General features: G+C 38.8%; 1 protein-coding gene across 4 annotated transcripts in view; it reads left to right on the top strand.

Annotated features, from left to right (window-relative positions):
- The window catches only part of PRKN (parkin RBR E3 ubiquitin protein ligase), a 1,287,790-nt gene that overhangs the window by 606,962 nt on the left and 655,258 nt on the right, over nt 1–25,570 (top strand). For all 4 annotated transcript variants that reach the window (XM_064598332.1, XM_045865856.3, XM_045865855.1 and 1 more), the window contains exon 5: nt 24,074–24,157. In XM_064598332.1, coding sequence (XP_064454402.1) covers nt 24,074–24,157 — 84 coding nt within the window. The remainder of the gene's footprint in view (nt 1–24,073; nt 24,158–25,570) is intronic.

Raw genomic sequence — 25,570 nt, 5'->3', positions numbered from 1 at the left:
TATTTCATTTTAATCTGGCTATTGTTTCTACCACTAGGAAAATGTAGGTTATGTTTGGACCCTAGACTGTGAGATAGTCTACAGAAGTTCCAGAATACATCATGCAAAGTCTCATACCAATTAAGACAGAAATATTTTAAAATAAAATGTATATAAATTTTTCCTAGAAATGAATTTCAACTGGCCAATTATTCCTTTTACTAATTCACCATTACTTTTTTATTAGGACATAGTAACAATGTGTAGAAAGTACACAAAGTGTAATGTGCCCTTACCTCTAGGCATAAGTTCTTCATTCTTACTACAAATATTTATTAAGAAAAAAATATATATACATATAACTATCATAACTTATTATACCTAAGATACCTAATGAAATTAATGATAATCTTTTAATATTACCTAATACACAGTAAGATTGTCAGAATATTGATATGAATGCTCAAGCTGGGTAATAAATACTGGGGGAGCTTGATATACATTCTAATTTTGAGTATGTTTGAAATTTTTCAAAATAAAACTTGAAGCATACAATTCAGTAGTTTTATGTCCATTCACAGAGTTGTGGAGCCATGGACACCATCTAATTTTAGAACACTTTCATCACTTTGAGAAGAAAATCTGTACCCATTAGCAGTCACTTCATATTCCCTGCCCGACTTCATCCTTCTCCCCATCCCTGGTAGCCATTAATCCACTTTCTCTCTCTCTGGATTCCTATTTGGGGTATTTCATAAAATGGAAACATGTAATTTGTGGTCTTTTGTAACTGCCTGCTTTCGTTTAGCACAATGTTTTAGCAACAAACCCATGTTTGTTGCATGTATAACACTTCATTCCTTTTTATTGCCAAATAATATTACGCTGTCTGCATATACTGGGTTTTGTTTATTCATCAGTCGATGCATGTATGGGTTATTTCTACTCTTTGGCTATCATGCAACCTTGTAGAAGATTTCTTGTAGGCATATGTGTTCCAAAGTGGCTACACCAATTTACATTTCTGCCAGCAATGAATGAAGGTTACAGTTTATCCACATTCCTTCCAACACTCATTATTTTTTGTGTATTTTTAATTTTAGCCATCCTCATGGGTCAGAAGTAATATCTTGTGGTTTTGATTTGCATTTCCCTAATGAGCGACGATGCTGAATATCTCTCCATATACTGATTGGCCATTTGTATGTCTTTGTACTAATGTCTATTCAATTCCTCTGTCCATTTTTTTTTTTTTTAAATTGGGTTATTTGTCTTCTTGCTGTTGAGTTCTAAGAGTTCTTTATATATCCTGGATATAGATTCCTTATGAGACATATGATTTGCAAATATTTTCTCCCATTTGGTAGGTCACCTTTTCACTTTATTGATGTGTCCTTGAAACACAAAAGTTGAATTTGAGTGTATCTATATTTTCTTTGTTTGTTTGGTTCTGCTTTCATATCAAAGAAACTATTCCCAAACCCAAAGTCATAAAGATTTACTCCTAAGTTTTCTTCTAAGAGTATTACAGTTTTATCCCTGACGTGTAGGCCTCTGATCCATTTGACTTAATTTTTATATTCAGTAAAGTAGGGGTTCAACTTTATTCCTTTGCATACGGATATCAAGCTGCCTTAGTGTCATTTGTTGAGGATGTTATTATTTTGCCATTAAATTGTCTTGGTAACTCTGTTGAAAATCAATTGAATATTTGATTGAATTTACCAGTGCATCCATCAGGGCCTAAGCCTTTCTTTCCTAGAAGTTTTAAAATTACTAATTCAGTCTCTTTACTCATTATAGGTCTCTTCAAATTTTATATATCTTCCTGAATGAGCTCCAGTAGTTTGTGTCTTTCTTGGATTTGTCCTTTTCATCTTGGTTCTCCAATGCGTTGGTATAAACTTACCTGCTTTTACAAATGAATTATCCGCATCTAAAATTCAACCTCTTTGTTCAAAGCATTTCCTAAGCAAATACACGAGGTATTTTTACTAAGCCAATTTATTTTTTTCCTAATAAATGCTATTCTCTTAAAGATTAGAGAGGTGTGACAAATAGTTTGGCAAACTGTCAAAATATCCAGTTAATTGTTTTTTAATGTCCAGTTAATTTTGAAACTAGCCATATATTATTAGTTTGTAGCTTTCTAATGATTGAGAGAAACAAGTTTCTTCTACCTCCTCCTTAATTTAGTAACTGCTAAGAGATGGTGAAATCATGGAATGGTCCCAGATCCCACACCTTTGATTGTCAGGATGCTTCTGGAATCCTTGGATACTTTTGGGATTTTTACCTTCTTGGAATTACAATTGGGATTCAGATACACAGTGCCTTTTTTTTTTTTCTCTGCCCAATTCCTTTCTGAATTATGAGAATATGGATAATATTGTGGCCTCTTTAAAGATCCCCATTCATGTAGGACAGGTTAAGGAATTTGGGCCAGTACAAGAATGCACTCCCATGTTCCCCAATTTTGCTATTTCCTTCCACCTCTGTATTCTAATCCCACACCCACAACCCAGAGGAATATTAGAGCTCCTGAGTGTAAGAAACTGGAAGTCTATGGTGGTGTGCTTACCCCTTTTGAGCTATGATAGTCTAGAATTTGGTCTATAAGCACCTTAAGGTAGATACCATGCTTCATTCAATTCTGAAACACAGTGCCTAGCACAGAGTAAGTGCTCATTTCTGGCCAAAGTTTAAACAAAATAAAAATCCTGTCTGCAGCTCCATACCTATTTCAACAAAGTTCAAATGTATGTTTGATTTCTCTTTCTACTTTCTTTTCCTTATCAACATGGCACACATTCTCTTGTTCTGATCTCTTGTATTAAAATTGACTTTTTAAGAAAGTTTCACATACATTTATTTTAACATTGTAATAGAATTTTAGTCATTGTGTTACAGACAGGGGCATTTCCATTGGAGGCATTTTCTAATATCATGACATGAGAGAGTCTAGCCATAAAGGAAAGGATAAGTGGTACTTATATGAAAACAAAACCAAAACAAAACAAATGAACAAAAAATTGTCTTTCTTGTGTATATATTTGTATTTCTCAGGCACACTTCAATGATGACTTCAGCACTTGGCACATCTCTCGAATCTTAGAAAAGGAGCTTCCTCAGTGAAATAAGACCGGTTAGGTGAAGCATGCAACTGGGAATCCTGTGGCATATTACTTGCTATTTACATCCCATGTTACTTTCCAGGCATTTTCATATTTTCATCTCAATTTAGGCTTGAATTTCACTCAAGAATCTTTCAAATATTCATGTATTTCCTTCAACAAATATGCATGAAGCCCAAATTTTATGCATAGCAGTCGCTGAGATTCAGAATAGGTCCCTTCTCCGAAGGATCTTACATTCTACCTGGAGAGACAAATTTTCCAGAGGTAATGCATAAATGACGATATAGTTAAAGTTGAGATAAATGCTGCAGAGGAGAAGTATTGTAAAAGCTGCTCATATCCACCGAGATGTGCCCCTTTCCACCCACTTAGCCACACTTCCATAAGGTAGGCCAGCTTCTGTCCAGGGATTCTGTCTTAATCCTCAGTATCTGATTCTGATTGGCACTGAGTTTATCAGTTGATAAATACGTTTTGAAAACTTAACACATTTTTAAAGATTGTGTTTTGTAGTGCAGACATTGCTGCTATGGTAACAGCTTCTTATTTTGCTCATCCATCTCTTCCTCCTTTCTCCTTTCCACTGGTGAGAAAGGTGCTAACTCAGAACATGTTTGTGTGCTTTCTATACTCTGAGAAAGATGATGTTTATTTTCTTTTTTAAAGAAACTCTTATCCCTGGGTTACCCTGATTTCAAAGCAGCTAGATTTGGTAACATAAGGAGTCCTTTCATGCACTCAAGAGCTTTCGCATTTTGAGAGGTGCCCAGATTAGTTATGAACTCATTAAAAATGTAAGTGGGATGCCAACCAGGGTGAGTTCATTGTAAACAATAGGAAGAAACCTTCCCTAAAGAGGAATCTGTAAGTAGGATAATGAAAGAGTCTAATTTTTATTAAAGAGAAGGGCATAGATTAATTGTGAATTCACTCTCCGCTTACTTGTTGTGTGACTACTAAAATCCTCAAAATAGCGTAGGGCTTCAGTGAAGAAATTTCAAAGCCTTGAATAGAAAACATGATTAATGTAACTTACTAGACGGATAAGGTGTAGGGGAGATGCTATTGCATAAGCACTGTTATGTAAGTTTATTTTAAAAATCGCTTCATAAAAAATTAAAAAAATTAAAATTAAAATAAAAATCACTTCATAAAAAATAAAAAAAAATTAAAATTAAAATAAAAATCACTTCATAAAAAAATTTAAAAAATTAAAATAAAAATAAAAATCACTTCATCACTTTATATTCTTTTGCTTTTTTCCTTCAGTCGCTTTTATTTACAAGAAAATCTCCCAGTTCTGAGACTGAAAATACTTTTTAAGCATAATACAATTCTCTCACAAAATATCCTTAGATTGGGGTGGGCAGTAATGAAAGCAATGAAATGAAGATGTATCCTGGTGTTGACTGATCAGCCATTTATCCCAACTATGCAATGATTAAAAAAAAAGTAACCTACACTGAATGCTTATTTTATTGGAATTTGACCAGTTTAAGTTGAAAATAATTGGAAAAGAAAAAAATTGGACCCCCCCCCCAATGGTAAGGGTATTTTTCAGTTATTCAAGTTTGAAACAAAATTATAATTGATCTCTCCATTATTTGAGCTCCCTTAGTATATAATACATTCCTTTGTCAAATATTAGGTATCTTTACCTCCTCCACCAAATTATGGGATATTTAAATGTGGTACTGAACCTTAGTCATCTTTGATCTCCAGCTTAACACAGAGTTTAGCAGATATAGGATAGAAGTTTGAATGACTAAGCAAATATATATTGTTTATTTGAAATCATATGTAGATTGAAGGCTATAAGTTAATATAAATCAATATAATTAATAATGATACCTTGGGATCAGCAGACCTGTAATATAATTGATCCCTTAATTTCAGCTCACTTGTTTTTGTATTTGGGGACACTGCCTCATTGTCAGTCTCCATTTAAACAACGTAATAGGATTTAATCTAGAATTCTTTTAGTTTCTTTTTGCAGGCTTGCCTTGGTTCTTTAATGAGGGTATCTTTATCTCCTTCTTCCTCTCCCTCTCCCACATCCCATACATCTGGTGACTTTTTGGTCCTCATGGCTTTTTAAGGCCACCCTCCCATGTCCCATCTGGATTTGTCCTCTGAGACATCTGTGTCCCTGGTCCCACGGGCCCCCCATATGAGTGTGCTCATGCACACTCGCAAAGACCACTGAGCAACTAGTCTGTCCTAACATAGCAATGAGTGATGGCAGAATAATGTGTAGCTTTAGACCTTTAAAAAAAATGGACTCTGGAGACTCTATTTTCATATTAAGTGGAGTTTGACTTAGTGGCAGTAATCCCAGGCTATCTGACAGTCCACAGATACAAATATTTCATTCCAGGTGTGCCTTTACATATTACGATTAAGTATCTCTGACTTAAAATTAAGCCTTGCTTGAACTTTTCAGTATGCACTACAGAGATGCTGTGCTGCCTCCACCCATGGTGTGAAATGCTCCACTTTAGTAACACAGCACAGGACCACTGATTAATGTGTACTTCCCTGGAATATAGCATTAGTGTAAGTTACATTTCTAAGATCATAAAGAACCCCGGGAGATCTCAGGTTATCTATGTAGCTCCTACAGCAGTAGCCTACACTCATGAATTTATTCATTAGCATGATCTGTGGATCTTCACGCAAGCCCTAGTCTTAATATCCAAATAGCACTGAGCAGTGAGAGCTAACATACAGTGGCAGGCCTCTAGATACCTCTCAGGTCACTTCAGCTGGATATCTGCCTACAACAACCACAGTTTGTTGAACTTCCCTACACATGAAGGAACTATTTCCCATGGCCTAGTTTTTAAAAACCAGCAACCCAAGTCTTTGGCATTGCCCTGGACTCCCAATACAGCTTCTTCTAACGCTTTACTCTACAGACATTAACGCCATCTACCTGTCTTTCCAATACATGCCTGGGCAATGAGCAAACTTTAAGCAGAATATAAAGAGATTTTTTTTTTAAGATTTTATTTATTTATTTGAGAGAGAGAGAGCACATGAGAGGGGGGAGGGTCAGAGGGAGAAGCAGACTCCCTGCTGAGCAGGGAACCCGATGTGGGACTCGATCCCGGGACTCCAGGATCATGACCTGAGCCGAAGGCAGTCGCTTAACCGACTGAGCCACCCAGGCGCCCGAATTTAAAGAGATTCTATGATTTAAAGTACTTATTATAATAAATTCTAAATTGGTAAGAGAAATATGACCTAACCATTCAAATATTTTGGATGATATGAATATAATGTGGTTAGTAAATCTAATCCCTTTGAAGAATTAAATGAATATCATAATTATCATTTCTGTTATTATGGAAATTTTACATGTACTTCCCTCATTATTTTAATTCCTTTAAAATTTTCAGTTATAATAAGATTCTCAGCATTCCTGTACAAATAACAATTTAGTAACCATTAGTTGCTAAGATTAAGTCTCAGAGAAGTGAAGAAATACCAACTTCTGTATTTTCTAAATGCTATCACTCCATAGATAGATTACAGATTTCTGTTACAGGTGCTTTTAGTGGACTATGTCAGACTTTCTTTAACCTGAAATATAAATAGTTCTTAAGGTAAAAGACAGTAATGGCACTGTGTATGTGTGTTGTTTTCTTTTTCAAAAGCTTTCTGGCATCAAGTCACAATAAGTGGATTGTGGCTATTCCTAATTTCCAGAAAGACGTGTTGGGTTTCTGTGAAGGAGATGTGATATTCAGTTACTAGGCAGGAAGACACATTTAGTTCATAATCTGAGAAAAATATTTATCTTTTTGGAAGTTAAAATTTTAAATTACAATATAAAGCATCGTGTATGCCCCTCTAATAATGCAGTTTTTGTTCAAGATTCTAATGGTATGTTTTAATGCAAAGAAAAATAATAACTACCACTGCGCAGCGTTTGAAAGGTAGAAAAGCATTTTTCATATGTTTCTGTTGTTGTTTTAGCCTCACAACAAACTTGCCAAGTAGAGAAAGCTGACATCAATTCTCATATTACACCTGGAGAATCTAAGCATTGTAGAATTTGGATGGCTTGCCAAAGGGTACAACTTAGTATATAAAATAACGAGTCTTGAACTCAGATACTTTTATTCTGTAGTCTGTATTTTTCTATTGCATGCTGTCTTAGAAATCACTTGAATCACTAGATTCTAATAAACATTTCGGGTGGTGGCCATTATTCTGCATCTTCATTTGATGCAGACAAACTTTTGTTTCCATCAGCCTTGGTACCTGGGGAAGAATTCCAGGGCAACACAGATGCCAGGAAGTTCCAAGCAGAAAAGCAAAAGGCAGCACTCTGGACATTAAGATATATGTACTTGCATTAGGCAGCAGCAGTGGGTGAGGAGGAGTATTTGGTAAAGAAATATAAAAATTTGTTTTCTAATAAACAGAACTTAAATGCAATGCTATCCTGGCTGTATAGAAGATCGTTGTTACCAAGCATATCCTGAGACCTCCCAACTGAAAAAGACTAGAAAATCAAAGGATTTCCTAAACAGAGAAAGTTTCCAGGAGGATTGAAAATAATGTGTAACTGTATTTCTCTGTATGGGTTCTCATGCAGGGGATGGCTAGAAAATTGGCTGAGGGGGTGGAGGGAAGTGAACCGATCAGAAAGGGCTTCATGAGCCATGTTAGGAAACGGGGAGCACTGACTGTCCTGAGCATGGGCTGGGGCCGCTGGGGGGTTTTAAGAGGAGATGGTCACCTTCTCATTTTTGATTAAAATATCCCGCCGGCAGTTGCGTGTAAAAAACATTTGAGGGAGCTGAGATGGATAGCAAGACACTCATTAATAAGTCAGTGCGATCATCCAAAAGTGAATACGGGTCTCAAAGTAAGTCTGTGGCTTTGGGTCTAGAGAGGAGGACACAAATTCAACAAATATTGAGACAACAAGACTTGGTGAATGAGAAGTCACTTTTGAGCTGGAAAATCTGCCTTATAGTATTCCTAATCATTCCTGAATGCCGTTCCTGCTCTTCCAACAGACTGTCAGTCCTCATGATCTTAGACTTGCATTCACATTCCCTTGAACCTTCTATTTGACCTTGTTCTAAGAAGTGATGCTGTCAGGGGTTATTGTGCATACCCGGCTCCTTCTGCCTTGCCAAGTGAGCTGAGTACTGAGTTTTGGGAGTTCCACATTAGCTTTTCTGCCTTCTTCATGGTCACCAGGACATGAGCTGTCAGAGCTCACCATTCCCAATCTGCCAGCCTCTGATTTCAAGGGAAGGGTAAGTCACATCAGGCATTGTGATTTTGTGTAAAGATTGGGTATAAAGGAGGGTCTGGTTATGAGTCTATCAAGTCAGATCTTTATTCTTTTCCCAAGTCTTAATTTGGAAACTTGCATAATAACACTATTCTTTACATACAACGTTTCCTGGTTATAATCCCCTATCTTATTCACATAGGGAAAACAGAAGTCTTTTTGTAAGTTTATGGGCTTTTAGACACATATTTATTTCTGATACATTCATTGCCAAGATGAATGCCCAGGATAGCTCGCTAGGCTTAGTCATTTCGAGGTAAAAGGCAGAGACCGTGCCCAGTGGTCCAGAGGAGTGGCTTTGTTATAAAACTTGGAAAATTTTGACCCTAAGTTCCAATTACAATATTACTCTTTTTCTTGGCCTTGGATAAAGTGATGGCAGATGTGATCTGAATTAGCTAAAATTAAGTAACATGGTTTTGAGAAAATATTTCCTTAAACCAGAGTAATTTTGGGTGAGAAACATCCTGTGCATTTTCCTTTCCCTTTAGATTCCGGAGTAATGTCACAGTTACTTCTGTGAGTGAGTTTCTTAATGTGGCATATATCAAAATCAAGTATGAACATGCCTTAGATGGCTCACTAGTTTCAAGAAGCATAATCAGTAGTTCTAAGCTATGGAATACATTTGAACAGATTTTGCACCTGTCCTGAAATCGTGAGATTTACAACTGCGAGAAACAAGAGAATATTGAATATCAGAAGCCGAGAACCCTTCATCTGTTGGCTTTCTTGATCTGACCGTCTTTTCTTTTTTTTAATGGAGCCGATTTGAGGTGTTAACATAAAAAGCCGAGGAGTCTGGTATAGATTCGAATTACTATAAACAGAGACAATCTTGTGAATAAAGAACAAATATTTTAAAGCAAACTCTTGTTTTCCTTATCATAAACCATCCTGGCTTTTCATTTTTGTTAAAAGTTGGTAATTCATGGAAGAATTATTGGTAAATAGGGAAGTAGGGGGCTGTTTTGAAGGAATGTTGAGCTAATAATCACAGCTAACTGACAAGATGCCCTGACCAGGTCTCTCTGTTTTACTTGCACTAATTTTGTCTCATTAATACAATGAGAAGAACATCTTGGCAGCTATGATACGGCAAACCCACCTGGACAGTCAAAATCCTCTGGGGTGTCCTGAGATGGAATTTTTGTGTCCTGGGAATGAACACAGGCAGAGGAGTGATTTTGCAGCTAGTGGGACTAGGTTTGCTTTCAGAGAAGTGTAGTAGGTTCATGTCCAAGCCAGAGGAAGAGCTAAGCTATGGTGACATCTCACACTGAAGAACCAGACCTCATGTGGGTCTAGCATGCGAAGGGACATTGATGTTTTCAGCATCGCTCTGTTCAGAGGAAACAATTACTGTGGTTGTTGTTGGGGTTTTAGAATGCCAATTAACTGGATCCTTTCCTCCTTTAACTTTTGAAGCAATAGGGAAATGGGTGTTGAATCAACAGACATCCCTATGTGGCATGTTATTGACAAAGCTAGCGTGGGGAATGCAGTGGGAATGCTACCCACTCTTTTCCCACTCGGCAAGATTACACCCCTCGTCACAGAAACAGCATGTGGACGATTGCATGGATGAGTGGGGCATCGAGAGGAAGGTGGGAGTACAGTTTTCTGAGCAAAGGCAGGAATGTGGGGAGATAACAGTGTTCCCCTGAAAGTACTATTTCAAAAAATAAGATTTACAATGATTTAGAACCAAGATCTGATTTGTTCTCGAACAGCAGTCTTTCACATTTCACTTGAAGAAAGATACACACAAAAAGGAAAGATATTTAGTTATGTTCGTTTTATTAAGTCAAAACATTGAGCTTTATAAAGGGGGGGTGTTGAAATAATAATGGGGAGGGTGATTCTTATTTATTTTTTATTATTTATTTATTTGAGAGAGAGAGTGAGAGAGCACACGCGGGGGAGGAGCAGAGGGAGAGGGAGAAGCAGACTCCCTATTGAGCAGGGAGCCCGATGTGGGGCTCGACCCCGGGACTCCAGGATCATGACCTGAGCCAAAGGCAGACACTTAACTGACTGAGCCACCCAGGCACCCCTGGATAGGGTGATTCTTACAGAGAAGTGTCAGAAAACATAAAACACTTTTAGTGTGAACTTCTGCCAGTTTGAATTAATCCTGAAAAAGTTCAGAAAACTACAAATTTGGTTATTTTAATTTAGAATTAAGACTTTTTCTCTCCTCTCTCATTGGGCCACAAATAAATTGGCTGGAGTGATTTTTCTGTGGTAACTGGACCTTGATAACAGAGTCAGGGATGAAAGGGAGACAAAAGGAAAAGGGGGTGCTAGAAGTATCTTGAAGTGAGAAGGCTCGGAGGAAAATGTATAGACTAGAACAAATGGTCAATGCATATTAAACTGGACCCTGCTTAAAAGATGTCTTTGCCAACATCCATATCCAAGGACAAATGTGACTTTTTTTTTCGCCGAGAATCGTTGGCCTCGCTCTCCGTAGCTCTATAAACCCCAGGTCATTGTAGGGAAAGAACAGAAACCCCTGCCCACATGCTGATGCTCCCCGGGGGAAGTGCCTGGTCATGGGATCAAAGTGCCTCATAAATACACAGTGGTGCCAGTGTGGGTAAGACACAACTAGAAGCCTGCTCATTACATATGTGTCTAATGCCTGACAGAGGGAGGCCTATCCAAATTCACTGCTCTTCAGGACCCTTGACAAGTGATTTTCCTCATAATGTCTAAGTCCTCCAAGCATAGATTATCTGTACCACTGAGCAGTGTGTCGCCTTGTGGACTGGCCAAGACGTCCCCCCTATTGATAACCGCTTCATGGACAGTTGATTACACTGAAGCAACAGAAAAATTAATTAAGTTGTGACCCCTATATGGTTTTAATCGTGTCCTGCCTACTTCTTCCTTTCCCTTTCTAGAAAAGAGGTGACTGACTTGAGTTCGGCCTCAGTGGCGGATTTACAGTAGTATACACCAAAATATGCTGCGTTATTCACAGTTTTATTTTGAGAACTAAATGATGTTGATATGATGATGACGGTATCTGGGCATTCACTAGAAATCTAATAAACTTCTTATATAATAAGCACAGTCCAGTTCCAGTCATAATTATCAAGATATAAAGCCAACTGAGATAACTATGAAGCTTTACATGATAATAAATGTTGTTATTCAAGTAGATTTACATGCCTTGAATTGAAATGAGAGCGACCATCTCAGCAGTTAGGCACATACTACGCTGTCTGAAACTGCGTCTAATCTGAGCTGCACACATTTCCCTCCGTGCAGTAGCAAGATTATTCTTAGTAAAGAGAGCTTGAGCAGATGAGGATAATCATATGTTCCTCCTAAATTAAATCTGTTAAGAGTGCATAAAAGTGAATCACTGTGTCTGGAAGTCTTGGTTTGTCTCCATTGTTTAAATTCTATGAGATAGGACAAAAAAAATCACTGCTGTTTGAATCCTGCTATCACTGTGATGTGCCTACAGCAAAGCTGTCAACACTTAGTAATATAACTGAAGGCATCTTACGGTTTAGGAAGAGTTTGGTAACTGGAAATTGTGAAGAAATAAGCACATTGTTTGACATTGAATGCATTTGGCATGATGGCACCCTACATGAAGGGACTCTCAGTAAATAATGACAGTGATTGACTGTGTCAAAACTCAACAGAGCTGTAATGCAGTGGACCAAGAGTTGTTTCCCTTGTAACAATGCAGTCTCTTTAAAGAGATGTGATGTTTTTTCTTGTAACAATTTTCTCGGAGGGGAAAAGGGTGTTATTGAGTATTAGATTATGAAATACTTGCTTTTTATGATATGAAATACATTTTAGTAGTGCAAGGAAATTTGTCGTATGCCACCTCATGCCACATTATGTTGTAAGAGCTATAGGGATACCCCAGGTCTTGGGGAAAATTTCCAAGGCCAGCTGAGACGTTCTGCTGAGACAGCTGTTGAGCTAACTTGGCAGTATCAGGTAATCAATAGAAGCGTAGACACTTGCTCTGGTTAATTGCTGATGCGAGCAGCAGCTGCATTGTATGGATCAAGAATCTCTTCTACTTGGAAGTGGCATTGTGTTTGGGGCTGTATAAAGTGGGGTAGACGCATGAGTCCACCACTTTCTACAATTAGACAGTCTTAAGAATACACAAAGCTCTGTTTTGTGTGGCCTGTTATATTTTATAAAGGGTTTCACACCAATTAGCTCATTCATTATCTTATTTGACCCTGAGACTTTATTACCCCCAATTTACAGATAAGAAAGTGATGTTAAATTGATTAGCCTAAACTCTAGTGAAATTATGTCTAGAACTTAAGTCTTCTGAATCTTTGTCTTTTGGGGTGCTCTTTCCATGATCGTATTTTTCTCAGACTATGGCTGTTCAGGAGCACCTTCTAATATTTATTGAATATTAACTATGTATATAGTATTATGTGAAATACTTTATCTCAATTAACCATAAACCTTCTGATGTAGCATTAACAATTGTTTTCCCCACATTACACACAAGAAACTGATGTTCTGATTGAGTAACTTCTCCATCGTTACATGGCTGGTAATGGCAATGGGATTTGAAATCCAGTCAGTCTGATTCAAAAGTACTAAAACATCATTTATTATCTGGACATCCCTATCCCTTTGAATCAGTACCTTGAATACTGTTACATTTTATCATATATTTTAATTGAATCATATTATCAAGTAGTGGTGGTAGGGTTAGTTTAAGATATTTAGGATATTGCACAGAAGTAATGAACTATTTATAAATTAATTATCAATATCATCTTCTTGAAAATATATATTCCAGAAGCCAGTGTAGGGGTTAGTGGTCTCTGGTTCTGTTTTCCAGGCTCAGAATCCTTCTTTCTTTCAGGGAATTTTCCTCTTGCTGTCTGATTCCTACTTGTCTCTCAGGTCTCATCTTAAATGATAGTCCTTCCAAAGGTCTAGGTCAGGGGTCCCTCAAAGAATCCATGTGTTAATTACTTGTTCAATCACTTTTATCCTCCTACCTGGAAAAGTCTTGTTCAATGTTTTATCTCCAGTCTAGCAAAATACCTGCCACATATTAGGTGCATAATTTATCAAATGAATTAATGACCATAATGACTTAAAATTAGCATCAAATGAACATAATTTAAGAAGTAGATGAGTGCATGTGGTGATAGATACAAATTCTAAAAAATCCTGAATAATGTCTTTAGTGATCAGAGAAATGACATTAAATAATTGGAAGCCACTGATAAGTTTATATGTGGGTGCAGATACTGTCTGCTTATGCCTGTGCCCAGATAGAAAACAAGAGAGATCCAAATGGACTATCAGAGAACACTTGGAATTAGTGCTGTTTTGTTATTTTTGTCTCCATAAAGCATATCCAGTATGGCACATTAGTGTTTCATAGTTAAAATATTTAAAGACATTTAGTAGAGAATGTATCAGCCAGGCATTTTGAATAAAAATGAAAGGAAATCTAAATGGGCTATATTGTCCGAAAGCAGAGCAAAAAGCTGGGGGTGGAGTGGAGCCAGCATCTGACAGCTTCCTCGGGGTGCTAATGAGGAGCACAGCTGTAGAATCTCATTCAGTGAATTGCCAAACCTAAATTTGACAAAGGGTGCCAAGCTAGCTCTCTCCTTCAAATACTAACCTCTTCCAGTGAATTTGAGCTCTGTGACTGCTTGACCTAAAGAATATGGTGGAAATGACATTGTGCCTTGTTCAGGCTAGGTCTGAAGAAACTGGAAGCTTCTCTCTCTTCTCTCTTAGGATTGTCACTCTTGGGAAGCATCTACCCTTCTGTAAGGAGGCACAGTCAGCCCCTGGAATGGCCCTGGTTGAGAGGAACCACAGATGGGAGCCCATGGCACTGGGCTGATATTCAGCACCAACTGGGCAGCCATGCCAAGGAGCCATTTTGAGAGTGAGCCCTTCATCCCCTGGTTGAGCTGTTCAGGCTGACTCTACATGGAATAGAATGAAGCTGACCCACCAAGCCCTATCAGCCTTATGACCAAGCTTTTATTAAAATTTGGCTATGTTTTGCTGCCTTTAATTAATATACCACTTAATATATTTTAAAAATTGGCTATGTTTTCCAACAAAAGCAAGGACTTTAGATATTCCATTTTATAAAATAATGGGAGAGCCATGCTTTTATGGTTAACAAATCCATATAAAAAAATGGATACCCTTTCATGAAAATGGAGTACTCTTTAAGATATACCCCTGTAGCTAAATATAAGAGCCAAGTGAGTACTTACATATAGGAGCAGGGTTTTCTTAGGAACAGTTGTGGGATTACCCCAACACATGAGCAAATAATCAGCTTGGGTCTCAGAGCTCCATAGGTCATAGAGTTAACAGATTTTCGTTGGGAATTAAGGTTGCTTTATATATGGGAAAGTGCTTTCTAAACAACCCAATTTTGTACTAATTCAAGAAGATGGCTTTGCCACTACTTTTATAATCCAGTATTCACCTGCTGATTGGCTGGAATTCACTAAACCACTTTTTCCCCCTCTTTTGCTTCCTTCTACCCCATATAAAATAGTTTCAAAAAGAGTTAATTATTATTAATATAGTAACCAAATCAAGAATAGAAATATTTATAAGGACTGGACAAGAGGTCTTCTTGAGGTCTTTTATTTTCTTTAAATTCTAATTCACCTCCTACTAAGTCTCTTTTTGCTTTAAAAACATTTGTAGAAACAATTGGGCTAAAATGTGAACAGCGAGTCCCTCCATGTAGTCTGTAGTGGTCTGTTTTTCTATAGAAGCAGCTTGCAATTGGGACTTACAGTTAGGTGTTCAGAGGCAAAAGTGTGTAAGATGTTTATGCTCTAAGAAATCCTAGGAAACAAATTCAAGTTGGAAAAGAATGTATACATTAAGTAAAGCACAAGTATATTTGCTTGTTTTTTATCTACTAATCTCTTCAAATTTAACTTTCCAGAATAAATAGAAACTCACTTTCTGGTCACATTCAGTATTTATTTTGTGATACCTTCTAGGCTGTAATATTACATTCTCTACTTAAAAGTTTAAAAGAATGGCTCCAGGGAAGTGTTCGAATATTCACATATTTCAACTGGAAAGTTTATGTTGAAAAAAAATAGCCTGAGTCACATATTGAATTATCATTTTTCAAACTTTAATGTCATGAAAGGTCTTACTTCTCTGCAACGTAAATGTGGGGTGGACAGACACAAAGGTGACCCCCAGTCATCTTCTCCCTCCTGGTGTCCATGCTCTTGTGAAATCCCTAAGTCTTGAACGTGGGTGGTTCTGGTGATTTCCTTCCAACCCAGAGAAAATGGCAAAGGTGACAATATGTCTGCCATTCCCTTGATTGTGGTATACGAGAGTCCTCTTAACCACGTAGTAGAAGCCTACATCCCAGCAGAGACTGGACCCGATGTCGCCCAGCTGGCCTGATGAAGTATGCAGCCAGGTTGAGGAGGCACACATGGGGAAGAACCATGGGAGGCTTCCAGTCAGCAGGGAGCACAAAGCTGACACCCTTCCAGTTACAGCCACAAGGAAATTAATTCTGAAAACACCCTAGGAGAGCTTGGGAATTGATGCTTCTCCAGTCAAGCTTCCAGATGAGAGCACAACCCTGCCAACACCTTGATTACAGCCTTGTGGGACCCTGAGCAGAGGACCTGGCTAAGCCAGGCATGAGCTCCTAGCTCACAGAAATTGTGAGATCACAGATGAGGATTGTTTTAAGCCATTACGTATGTGGGAATTTGTTACGCAGTGATAGAAAACTAATAGAAGGTACAATCTCTTGCATGGTTTCTGAGATAACAAATGAAACAATGTAAGTGGAAAAGCCTGTAAACGATAAAGACTAAAAGAAAAAAAGAAACAGTTCTTAAATAGCTGCCAGAGAGACAGAGTATATGCAAAAAGTCCTCAGGAATGAATATATATTCATTCACTAAATGACTTTCTCCCCCTCTTCTGCTTCCTTCTACCCCATATAAAATAGTTTCAAGAAAGAGTTAATTATTATTAATATTGTATCCAAGATTAAGGTGTTGGTAAGGTTGGTTTCTTCTGAGGCATCCCTCATTGGTTTCTGAATGGGTTGTCTTCTCCCTGTGTCTTCACATGGCCTTTTTTTCTGTGACTGTCCATGTCCTAATCTCCTCTTCTTATAAGGACACCAGTCATATGGGACTAGAGCCCACCAAAAGGACCTCATCTTGACTTATTTCCTCTTGAAAAATCCTATTTCCAAATACAGTTACATTCTGTAGGGGGGTAAGGACTTTGACATATGAATTTTGAGGGGACACAATTCAGCCCATAAACCCCTCCCAAAGATTCCTCATGCCTTTATGTAGCCCATTCCATGCTCTGCTCCCACCCCAAAGCTACCACTGATTTGTTTGCATTTTATATAAGTGGGAACATGTAGTATATTCTATTGCAGGTTTTGCTTCCTTCACTCACATAATTTTGACAATCATCCATGTTACATTTATAAGTAATATGATACCATTTATTGCAGAATAGTATTCCATTGGATGACGATACCACATTTTGTTTATCCATTCATATTTTGATAGATATTTGGGTGCTCTCCAGTTGGTGGCTATTGTGAATAAGGCTATTATGAGTATTTGTATATGATTCTTTGTGTAGACTCATGTTTTCATTTTTATCTTGGGTAAATATCTAAAAATGAAATGTTCAAATCTTGATGGTTATATGTATAACTTTCTAAAAAAAGCCTAAAGGTTTCCAGAGGGGCTGTGCCATTTTATATTTGCATCAGGAGTGTGTGTGTGTTCCAGTTGTTTGCATATCACAAATATTTGGTATGGGCATTTTTTTTTTTTTTTTTTTTTTTTTTTTTTTTTTTTTTTTTAGTATTATCTATTTGAATCGGTTGCTTAGTTCCTTTGTTACACTGGCTTTTGTAGCTACTCCATAAAGTCTACCGGATTAAGGATCCTTCTCTATTTCCCCTAACTGTATTATTAGGTTTGAAGAAATGTTCAATAAGTATTTGCTGAGTGGATGAATATTTTGGTTCAGAAGATTTTTTCTTTGTTATTTTCCCTGCTCACTATGTAATGACTGCATTGTAGAGCCTCGGCTGTAATCACAGCACTGTCTTTAGCTTTATGAGAAGCACAGGATCTTTAAATCCAATGAGGGAATATGCCAGAACAATGTCTACTGTATGGATGGAAATACATGATTTAAAAGAGTTACAAGCTGCATGCTCTGGAAAGTGACATAATCCCTGGGGAATAGCTGGGTAACGGGGAAATGGAGAAAAAGTAAGAAATGAAAAACGCTGTGGGCTGAGTCAGGTGCCTTGGAACTGGGCAGTTATTGCTTATCTGTCTACTAAATTAAAAATAACCCTGCTCAGGGACTTCTCTTTTGACAAATAAGAAATACTACCTGCAACAGTTGCCATCTTTCCTATGCCAGGCACTGGGCAAACATTAAAGTTGTTGTTTCAGTTAGTGTTCGTGAAAGCCCAATAAAGGAGGTATTTAACCCCTCACTTTTCCGAAGAGCTGGAGAAAGATGGAATGAAACTTGCTCAGGGGCCTAGAGCTAATAATTGGTAGAATTGGGATTCAACAGGTCTGTGAACTTTGAAGCTCCTTCTCTGTAACACTTTGTTGCAGACACAAAGGGAAAAAAAGGAAGGAGGCTCTGAGTGTAGCAGTTTTTTTTTTTTTATTCTTATGTTAATCCCCATACATTACATCATTAGTTCTAGATGAAGTGTTCCATGATTCATTGTTTGTGCACAACACCCAGTGCTCCATGCAGAATGTGCCCTCCTCAACACCCACCACCAGGCTAACCCATCCTCCCACCCCCCTCCCCTCTAGAACCCTGTTTGTTTTTCAGAGTCCATCGTCTCTCATGGTTCGTCTACCCCTCCGATCTCCCCCGCTTCATTCTTCCCCTCCCGCTACCTTCTTCTTCTTCTTTTTTTTTTCTTAACATATATTGCATTATTTGTTTCAGAGGTACAGATCTGAGATTCAACAGTCTTGCACCATTCACAGCGCTTACCAGAGCACATACCCTCCCCAGTGTCTATCACCCAGTCACCCCATCCCTCCCACCCCACCCCCCACTCCAACAATACTCAGTTTGTTTCCTGCGATTAAGAATTCCTCATATAAGTGAGATCATATGATACATGTCTTTCTCTGAGTGTAGCAGTTTTAAAGACAGTTTTGCTATTATGATATACTACAAGTATAATTTTCAAAATTAGTTTAATTATGTGACTTAAATGTACAATCATTCACGAGGATCTACTAAATTCAACACATTTGATAACTTGAAATAATTGGTAAAAGCATAGTTTAAGTAAAATAGCCCTTTCATTTTTTTAAATATTTTATTTATTTGAAAGAGAGAGAGAGCACACAAGTGAGGGGAGGGGCAGAAGGAGAGAGAGAAGCTCTCTTTGGGTCTCGATCCTAAGACCCTGAGATCTTGACCTGAGCCGAAGGCAGACACTTAACTGAATGAGCCACCCGGGTGTCCCTAAAATAACCCTTTTTAAAAATTGCAAATTCCAAGATTTTGTAGTAACGTTTTGGAAAACAGGATTTGCAATTTTTTTAGACGGCAGTGTATATGCCCACCTATGAAAAGAAGGTTATAGAATTTATTTAGATAAATCGGGGAAAAATAAACCTCTTTTGCTGTAACTGTCTGTCTGGATCTTGTCAGAGTGATCTTTGGATAAGAATTAGCCAGTTAAGTACCTCAATTTTCCACTTGATTGGACGTACAAGACAGCAAAAATGACGTGTAGATTAGTCCTACAATTTTTTAAAAATAAATTTTAAGACTCCTACTTTACAAATTTAGTCACTGCTTTTCATGCCATCAAGTCATTTTTCTGAATTTCTGATTTACATGTGCCATATAGATGCGCTTAAATAATATTCTACTTTGTGTTTTTCTTTTGGTGATGACATTATTGGGAGAAATCCCCAAATGTCATCTCTAGTTGCAGATTTCCACTCTTGCTGATTCCAACATCTTGAATCCCTGCATTCTAGCAACACCTCGGATTCCATAAGCCAATGGCTCTAAGGTTTTAATTGAAGTAATTTCTCACTTGAGACCCAGGTACAGCTTCTCCTACAAACTGGTGACATCATGCGGTGGCCAAAATGCTACCATAACACTACCATGATAGTTTTTTAAAGGACTTTGCAATATGAACTTGGAAGATTTTTATTTACCATAGGTCCAGGGTTGGCACACTTTCTCCATAAAGGCACAGGTAGTAAATATTTTAGGTTTCTCGAGCCATGTCCTCTGTGTTCTTCTGTCCTTGCAATGCAAAAGCAGCAGGGACAATAGGTAAGTGAGCAACCACTGCTGTTTCCCACTCCAGTCCCTTTGTGGACATGGAAACCTGAACTCACTTACTCTTCATATGCCATGAAGACTCTTCTTTTTTGCCTTTTAATCATTTACAAATTTACAATCATTGTTTGTAAATTGGTTTTTGCTGTTCAGAAACACACCCTGGGCCGGATTTGGTCAGCAGACCATAGTTTGCTCACGCCTGCTGTAGAAGTTCAAATCATTTATGTATTCTCTTGGTTGTATAACCAGTATTGGGCAAAAGAAGGAGAAAGGTTTTTATTTATTTTTTTTTAAAGATTTTATTTATTTATTTGACAGAGAGAGAGAGAGAGTACAAACAGGGCGAGGGGCAGAGAGACAGGGAGAAGCAGACTCCCTGCTGAGCAGGGAGCCCGATGTAGGACTCGATCCCAGGACCCTAAGATCATGACCTGAGCTGAAGGCAGACATTTAACTGACTGAGCCACCCAGGTGCTGCTGGGTGGCTCAGTTTTTTAAGACAAAGGTTTTTAAAAAGAGAAAGGTTTTTAAAAAGCAGCCAAATGATTCTTTATTAAGACATGCATTTCACACGGCTCTGCCATGTTTTTTTGTTTTTTGTTTTTTTCAGATGTCTTTCTATAATTCTTTACATTTGATAGATTAAATACATTTTGGGGGGATTCTCTCCTTGACACAGCTGTTGTGTGATATGCAGTCCTTTTTTAATCTTGTCATCAGGAGACCTTTGTACCCCTATATAAAGGCTATTAATTATAAATGCTTTCACCGTGCATCTGTTAAAACACAGTATGCAACAATGAACCAATTAACATTTTATATTTTCTAAACTAGAAAGGAGCAACGTTAAATCTGCTTTGTAATGGCATAAATTCACTGGAACATTTGTTTCAATTTTCAGGATGGGTATTGCAATAACATTCAATACCCATGCTATGAGTAGTATGGACAAACTAACACATTTACTTCATTATGTTAAACTCCCATATTCATTGGAATTCTATTCGGTTTTATTACTTATGTTATCTGGTTATGGTTTGAGATCAAGGGGCAAATTGTGACTGAGTTTTCTATAATTTCCTCGTACAAAACAAAGATTTATCAGATTAAGTAATATCTTACGCGACGATTATAGGAATTGTTACATAAACGCTTTCGTTGCTTTTTGGACTCTGAAAAATTAAGGCATGAAAAATAAATATCTGTGATATGCACAGACAGTTTCGATTCATCCTAGACTTTGAGGCAGGGAATCTTACTCTGAGCAGTGACATGCAAATGGGACCTAAGCCATGCATTTGACAATTAGTGCTCCTTCTCCAGACTGTGCTAATGTTTGGTTTATCTCTTACCATTGCATATGGTCTAAGGACGTTAGTGCTTCTTGAACCAGCCTCAGAAGGAATGTTCCATGTTGATAGAGCAAGGAAGCAATGTCTTCCTGTCTAGTTAATGGTTATCCACGACGAAATGGATTTCCTATGCAACCAGGGACTTTTCCGAGCCTTAAGCATGCTACTGTTCATTGTCAGCATCCACCAGCCACGCACTGCTCTGCCTGAGACCAGACTGCTGGGTTTTAAGGACAGGAGGCTCGTGTCCTGGATGGAAGAGGCCCAAGAAGATGCTCCTGTTAGAAGTGGTCAGTGACTTTTGGAGAGTTAAAAAAGAGAAGCCACAAGTCCCTCACAATTATTTCCTGATACCCTGCCTCACTTCAGAAGGATTTGACAAGTTTGCAAGAATACATTGAGACTAATAACAAGAAAAACTACAAAAAATGAGGCAAGAGGGCAAAGGAAAATAAATTGAGGAAAATGATAGGAAAGCAAGGGTAGCATCAGTAAACCGAGTATTTATTTTAAGTTATATATAGTTTCCAGAGCTGGGCCACAGATTCGACTCTAAAGTTTTCCGAGTTGCCTAAAAATGAAAGAAACTTGGTCCCTAATACCCATCGAGTATCCTCCAGAAACAGATTAACAAACCGAGAAACATAACCCCCAAGATGGGTCCTCGGCCAAGGATCAAGATATGATGTGGGAGACTGCACTCTAGCCACGCTTGTCCCTGAGTTTCTCATGTTAAGTTGGAAAAGCAAGGCTGATAAATGTCATCAAGTTCTCGATGTCCATTATCTCTCTTTTACTTCATTTATGTCATTTTGATCAAATGGATATATGCGTATGTTTGAAAATCAAACATACAGATGGTTTTATAATAAAAAAGTAACATCTTATAGGGGCAGGATATCAATCCCCCCTTTTTCCCTTCTCTCTCAGCTCCACCCTGACCATCCAATTCTTAACATTTATGACTTTACTATTCCATTGTCCAAGCTGCATGACATGTATATTTGGTTACATAATCTTCTGTCCATTTTCATTAGTAGGATTGTAAACTTGCATCAAGTGGATGTTTACATCGCTGTGGCTACAGGGGATTGAAAATGCATTCGCTATACTTAGAGGCGCAAAGGAAATGAAATTTCTTATTCCCTGTAACTGATGTGATCTTAATCATGAACTCTGACCCTTTCGTGGAGCTGTGAGAACATGCCCGTGATGATGCATCAGTGTCACTGTGTCGTGGGTTCCCAAGATGGCTTCACACATCCAGGTTCGGCGATTCACTGGAAAGGCTTACAGGACTCCGTGAACAGTCCTATACACAGTAAGATTCCCTAGCGCAGACCACCATTCCAGACTCCCGGGGGGTAAAAAGGTGTTCAGCACAAACCAGGTTGTCCCCCCAGACATTTATGAGGCTGCCAGCCCTCTGTGTCAATAAGTGAATGTGAGCACTCCTCAGATCCAACTTCTCAGGTGCCAGCCCAGGGCCACCCTGGAAGCGGCCCCCCTAAGGACAGCAGCCTCAGGCTGCTAAAGCAGCCCCATCTTCTGGCTGAAGCAGTGGCTTTTGGTTTAATGATCTGTGAATTCAGAAGGTAGCGCCTCTTGAGATGGATGCTCAATTCCCAGATTCCCTCTGCTTTCCCTTGTTTTTCTCTAAAGTTATGTGCGTGCATGTGTGTGTGTGTGTCTGTGTGTGTATCTGGTGCACCCGTGTGTGGTAAGTGTGTGGTGTGTGCGTGTGTGTGTGTGCGCATCTGTGTGTCTGGTGCACCTGTGGGTGTGGGTGTCCTGGTGCAGGGGAGCGAAAACGAGCGCTCATGGAGACCCAGGAATGGCTGAGATCCTTCCGTGCCTTCGAAGTTTTCGCTGATCCATGCAGGAGCGCGGCCAGGAGGCTGCTTGGTCTGGCTCGTGCAGCAAGATGGGCCACTGCTCATAAAAACCGCCGGCGTGGTCCCGGTGTCTTTGGTCGTAAAATCCCCACAGCCACCACCTCTTGGCTCTAACCTCCCTCTGCCCGGCTGGGCACAGGCCCTGGAACGCAGCTGCTGGAAGCTCTGTCGTCCCCGCACCTGGGGACACCTACCTCCCGTCCTCCTCCTTCGCCGCAGCCTGTTGCAGATTTCCAGAAATGCTTGGAAATTTCTCCTCAGCCAACCCTCTGTCTTCCATTCTCCTTACTGTTACGGGTTTACATGGTGCTCGTTCAAATGTCGTCTTCCCAGTGCCTCAGGAGAGGGAGGCGGCACCCATGCCTGCTCAGCCTGCCAGCTGTGACAGGTGGCCCTACCCGTGTGCCTCCACAGGCTCCACGACTGCCCTCGAAGGGTCCTTCTGAGTGGGATGGCATGGGTGTTTTCATTTAGAAGTCATCAGTTGGGTGCCTGGTGGCTCAGTCGTTAGGCGTCTGCCTTCGGCTCAGGTTGTGATCCCAGGGTCTTGGGATCGAGCCCCGCATCGGGCGCCCTGCTCAGCAGAGAGCCTGCTTCTCCCTCTGCCCCTACCCCTGCTCGTGTTCTATCTCTCTCTCTCATAAATTAATTAATTAATTAATCTTTAAAGTAAATAAATAGAAGGCATCAGTTGAAATTGCAGTGAACTTAAGAAAAGTATTTCAGTTTTTAGACAATTGAATTAGCCGCAGTAGGGAGACTACTACATGTGAATGTATTACGTGTTTGGATCAATATGCTAAAGATCATCTTAGTGTGCTTGTGAAAATAATTTTGATCTACCAGATCCCCCAAAAGGATCTTGAGAAGTCCCAGGTTCTGTAGATTATATTTTGAAAATCACTGGACGACACATTACTTTCATTATCATTTTATAATATCGGTAGATTTTAGAAAACGTACATTTGTGTTACATTTCATGCACCAAGTACCTGTTGTTTTTTCTCAAAGGGTCCCTCTTGCTGGGACGATGTCTTAATCCCAAACCGGATGACCGGTGAATGCCAATCTGCAAACTGTCCTGGGACTACAGCCGTAAGTACCTGGTCAAATCCATTTTTTTCGTTATGGCCTCTTCAGTGGTTAGTAGGAAAATAGAATAGAGACAAGAAGGTTAACTGATTTTTCTTCCATCTGATAGTATTCAGCCAAAGTGTCATCAGATTCAAAGTATTATTTATATAGTCACCCCAAATTCTACCTTGTTCGTTGCCATCCAGTGTCATTTTCCTAGAGGCTTAACCACGTGCGGTGACTGTTTTGAAACATGTCAATTTAAACACCTTACAGAGTGATATTTATGGAACATAAAGAAGAGCCACTTGGGAGCCTAGCAAAAGAAAGTAACAAAGATATAAGGTTAATCTTTGTGCTGGTGCTGTGATATTTTGTATTTATATTCCGCATTGTTCCAAATTGCTTTCTTTCTTTATCTCTTTCTGCCTTTCTTTTTGTGTCATAGTGAGCTATTAGTAAATCTCATGTGCGTGAGCAGCTCTACAATTGGATGACTGTCTTCTGCTCTCTGCACTCCCCTTACTCTTTGCAAACATATGCCATATGTTGATGTTTCATATAGAGCAGATATTTAGTAAAAGCGATCCTAAGTACTGAAATTATTTTTTAAATCATTTTATATTCTGGTCATGTTTGTAATTTGTATATTGCTTTACTTTTTATCTCGAAAATTCCTGGATCTCTCATAATCTGACTGTATGTGTCTCCTGAGCCGTAAATACTGTTACGGTGCCAACCTAAACGTCAATGTTAGTTCACAGCTGCCAGTTCGTATCTGCTCCCAGGAACAAAGTCTGTCAATAGCAACAGGTAGAGTCTTTGAGCTGGAACCATTAGGCGTGCCTTGTCTCTCCAGTCTGCAGGGCGGTTGCGAGGTACGGAGGGAGAAGTGAGCAGCACTAGCAATCATTTTCCATCAAACAGGGGCGAGGACCATGAGCAGATTTTTATTAATGCAAATCCTGAAGAAAAATAACGACTTGTTTGTCAGTCACATATATCCAGGCATAATATAGTCTTGTAACTTTGCTACTGAGATGAAAGGAAAGTGAATGTATTTATGGGGCACAATTCTTCAGTATAATTACATACCCACCCATGTATGTATACAAGTGCAGTATGTATATATTATAGTGTATAATATCTCTTAATTACAATTATATGTAATAGTAATTATATCTCCATCCATCGATTCATTCACCCATCTACACACATGTGCGTCATCTGTTATGTGTAACACTGTGGTCTCTGTATCATTTTTACAATCATGTGAGGTCCTTTGAAAACCTACTTCAATTCCTGATAGTCTGACTGCCTCTCCCAGACCTTGATATTAATTGGCAAGATTCAGTCACAGTAGAATAGACACTTTTGCATCTTTAAAGATTTAGCTGCAAATCAGTCAAAGGGGGAAACTGTTGAGTGGGACTG

The sequence above is a fragment of the Mirounga angustirostris genome, unplaced genomic scaffold, assembly GCF_029215605.1.
Source record: "Mirounga angustirostris isolate CCGP_5_RB_7025 unplaced genomic scaffold, mMirAng1.0.hap1 SCAF_8, whole genome shotgun sequence".
In the NCBI taxonomy this organism is placed as follows: domain Eukaryota; kingdom Metazoa; phylum Chordata; class Mammalia; order Carnivora; family Phocidae; genus Mirounga; species Mirounga angustirostris.
The sequence above is the reverse complement of the archived record's forward strand: the minus strand, read 5'-3'. Positions and strand labels throughout refer to the sequence as shown.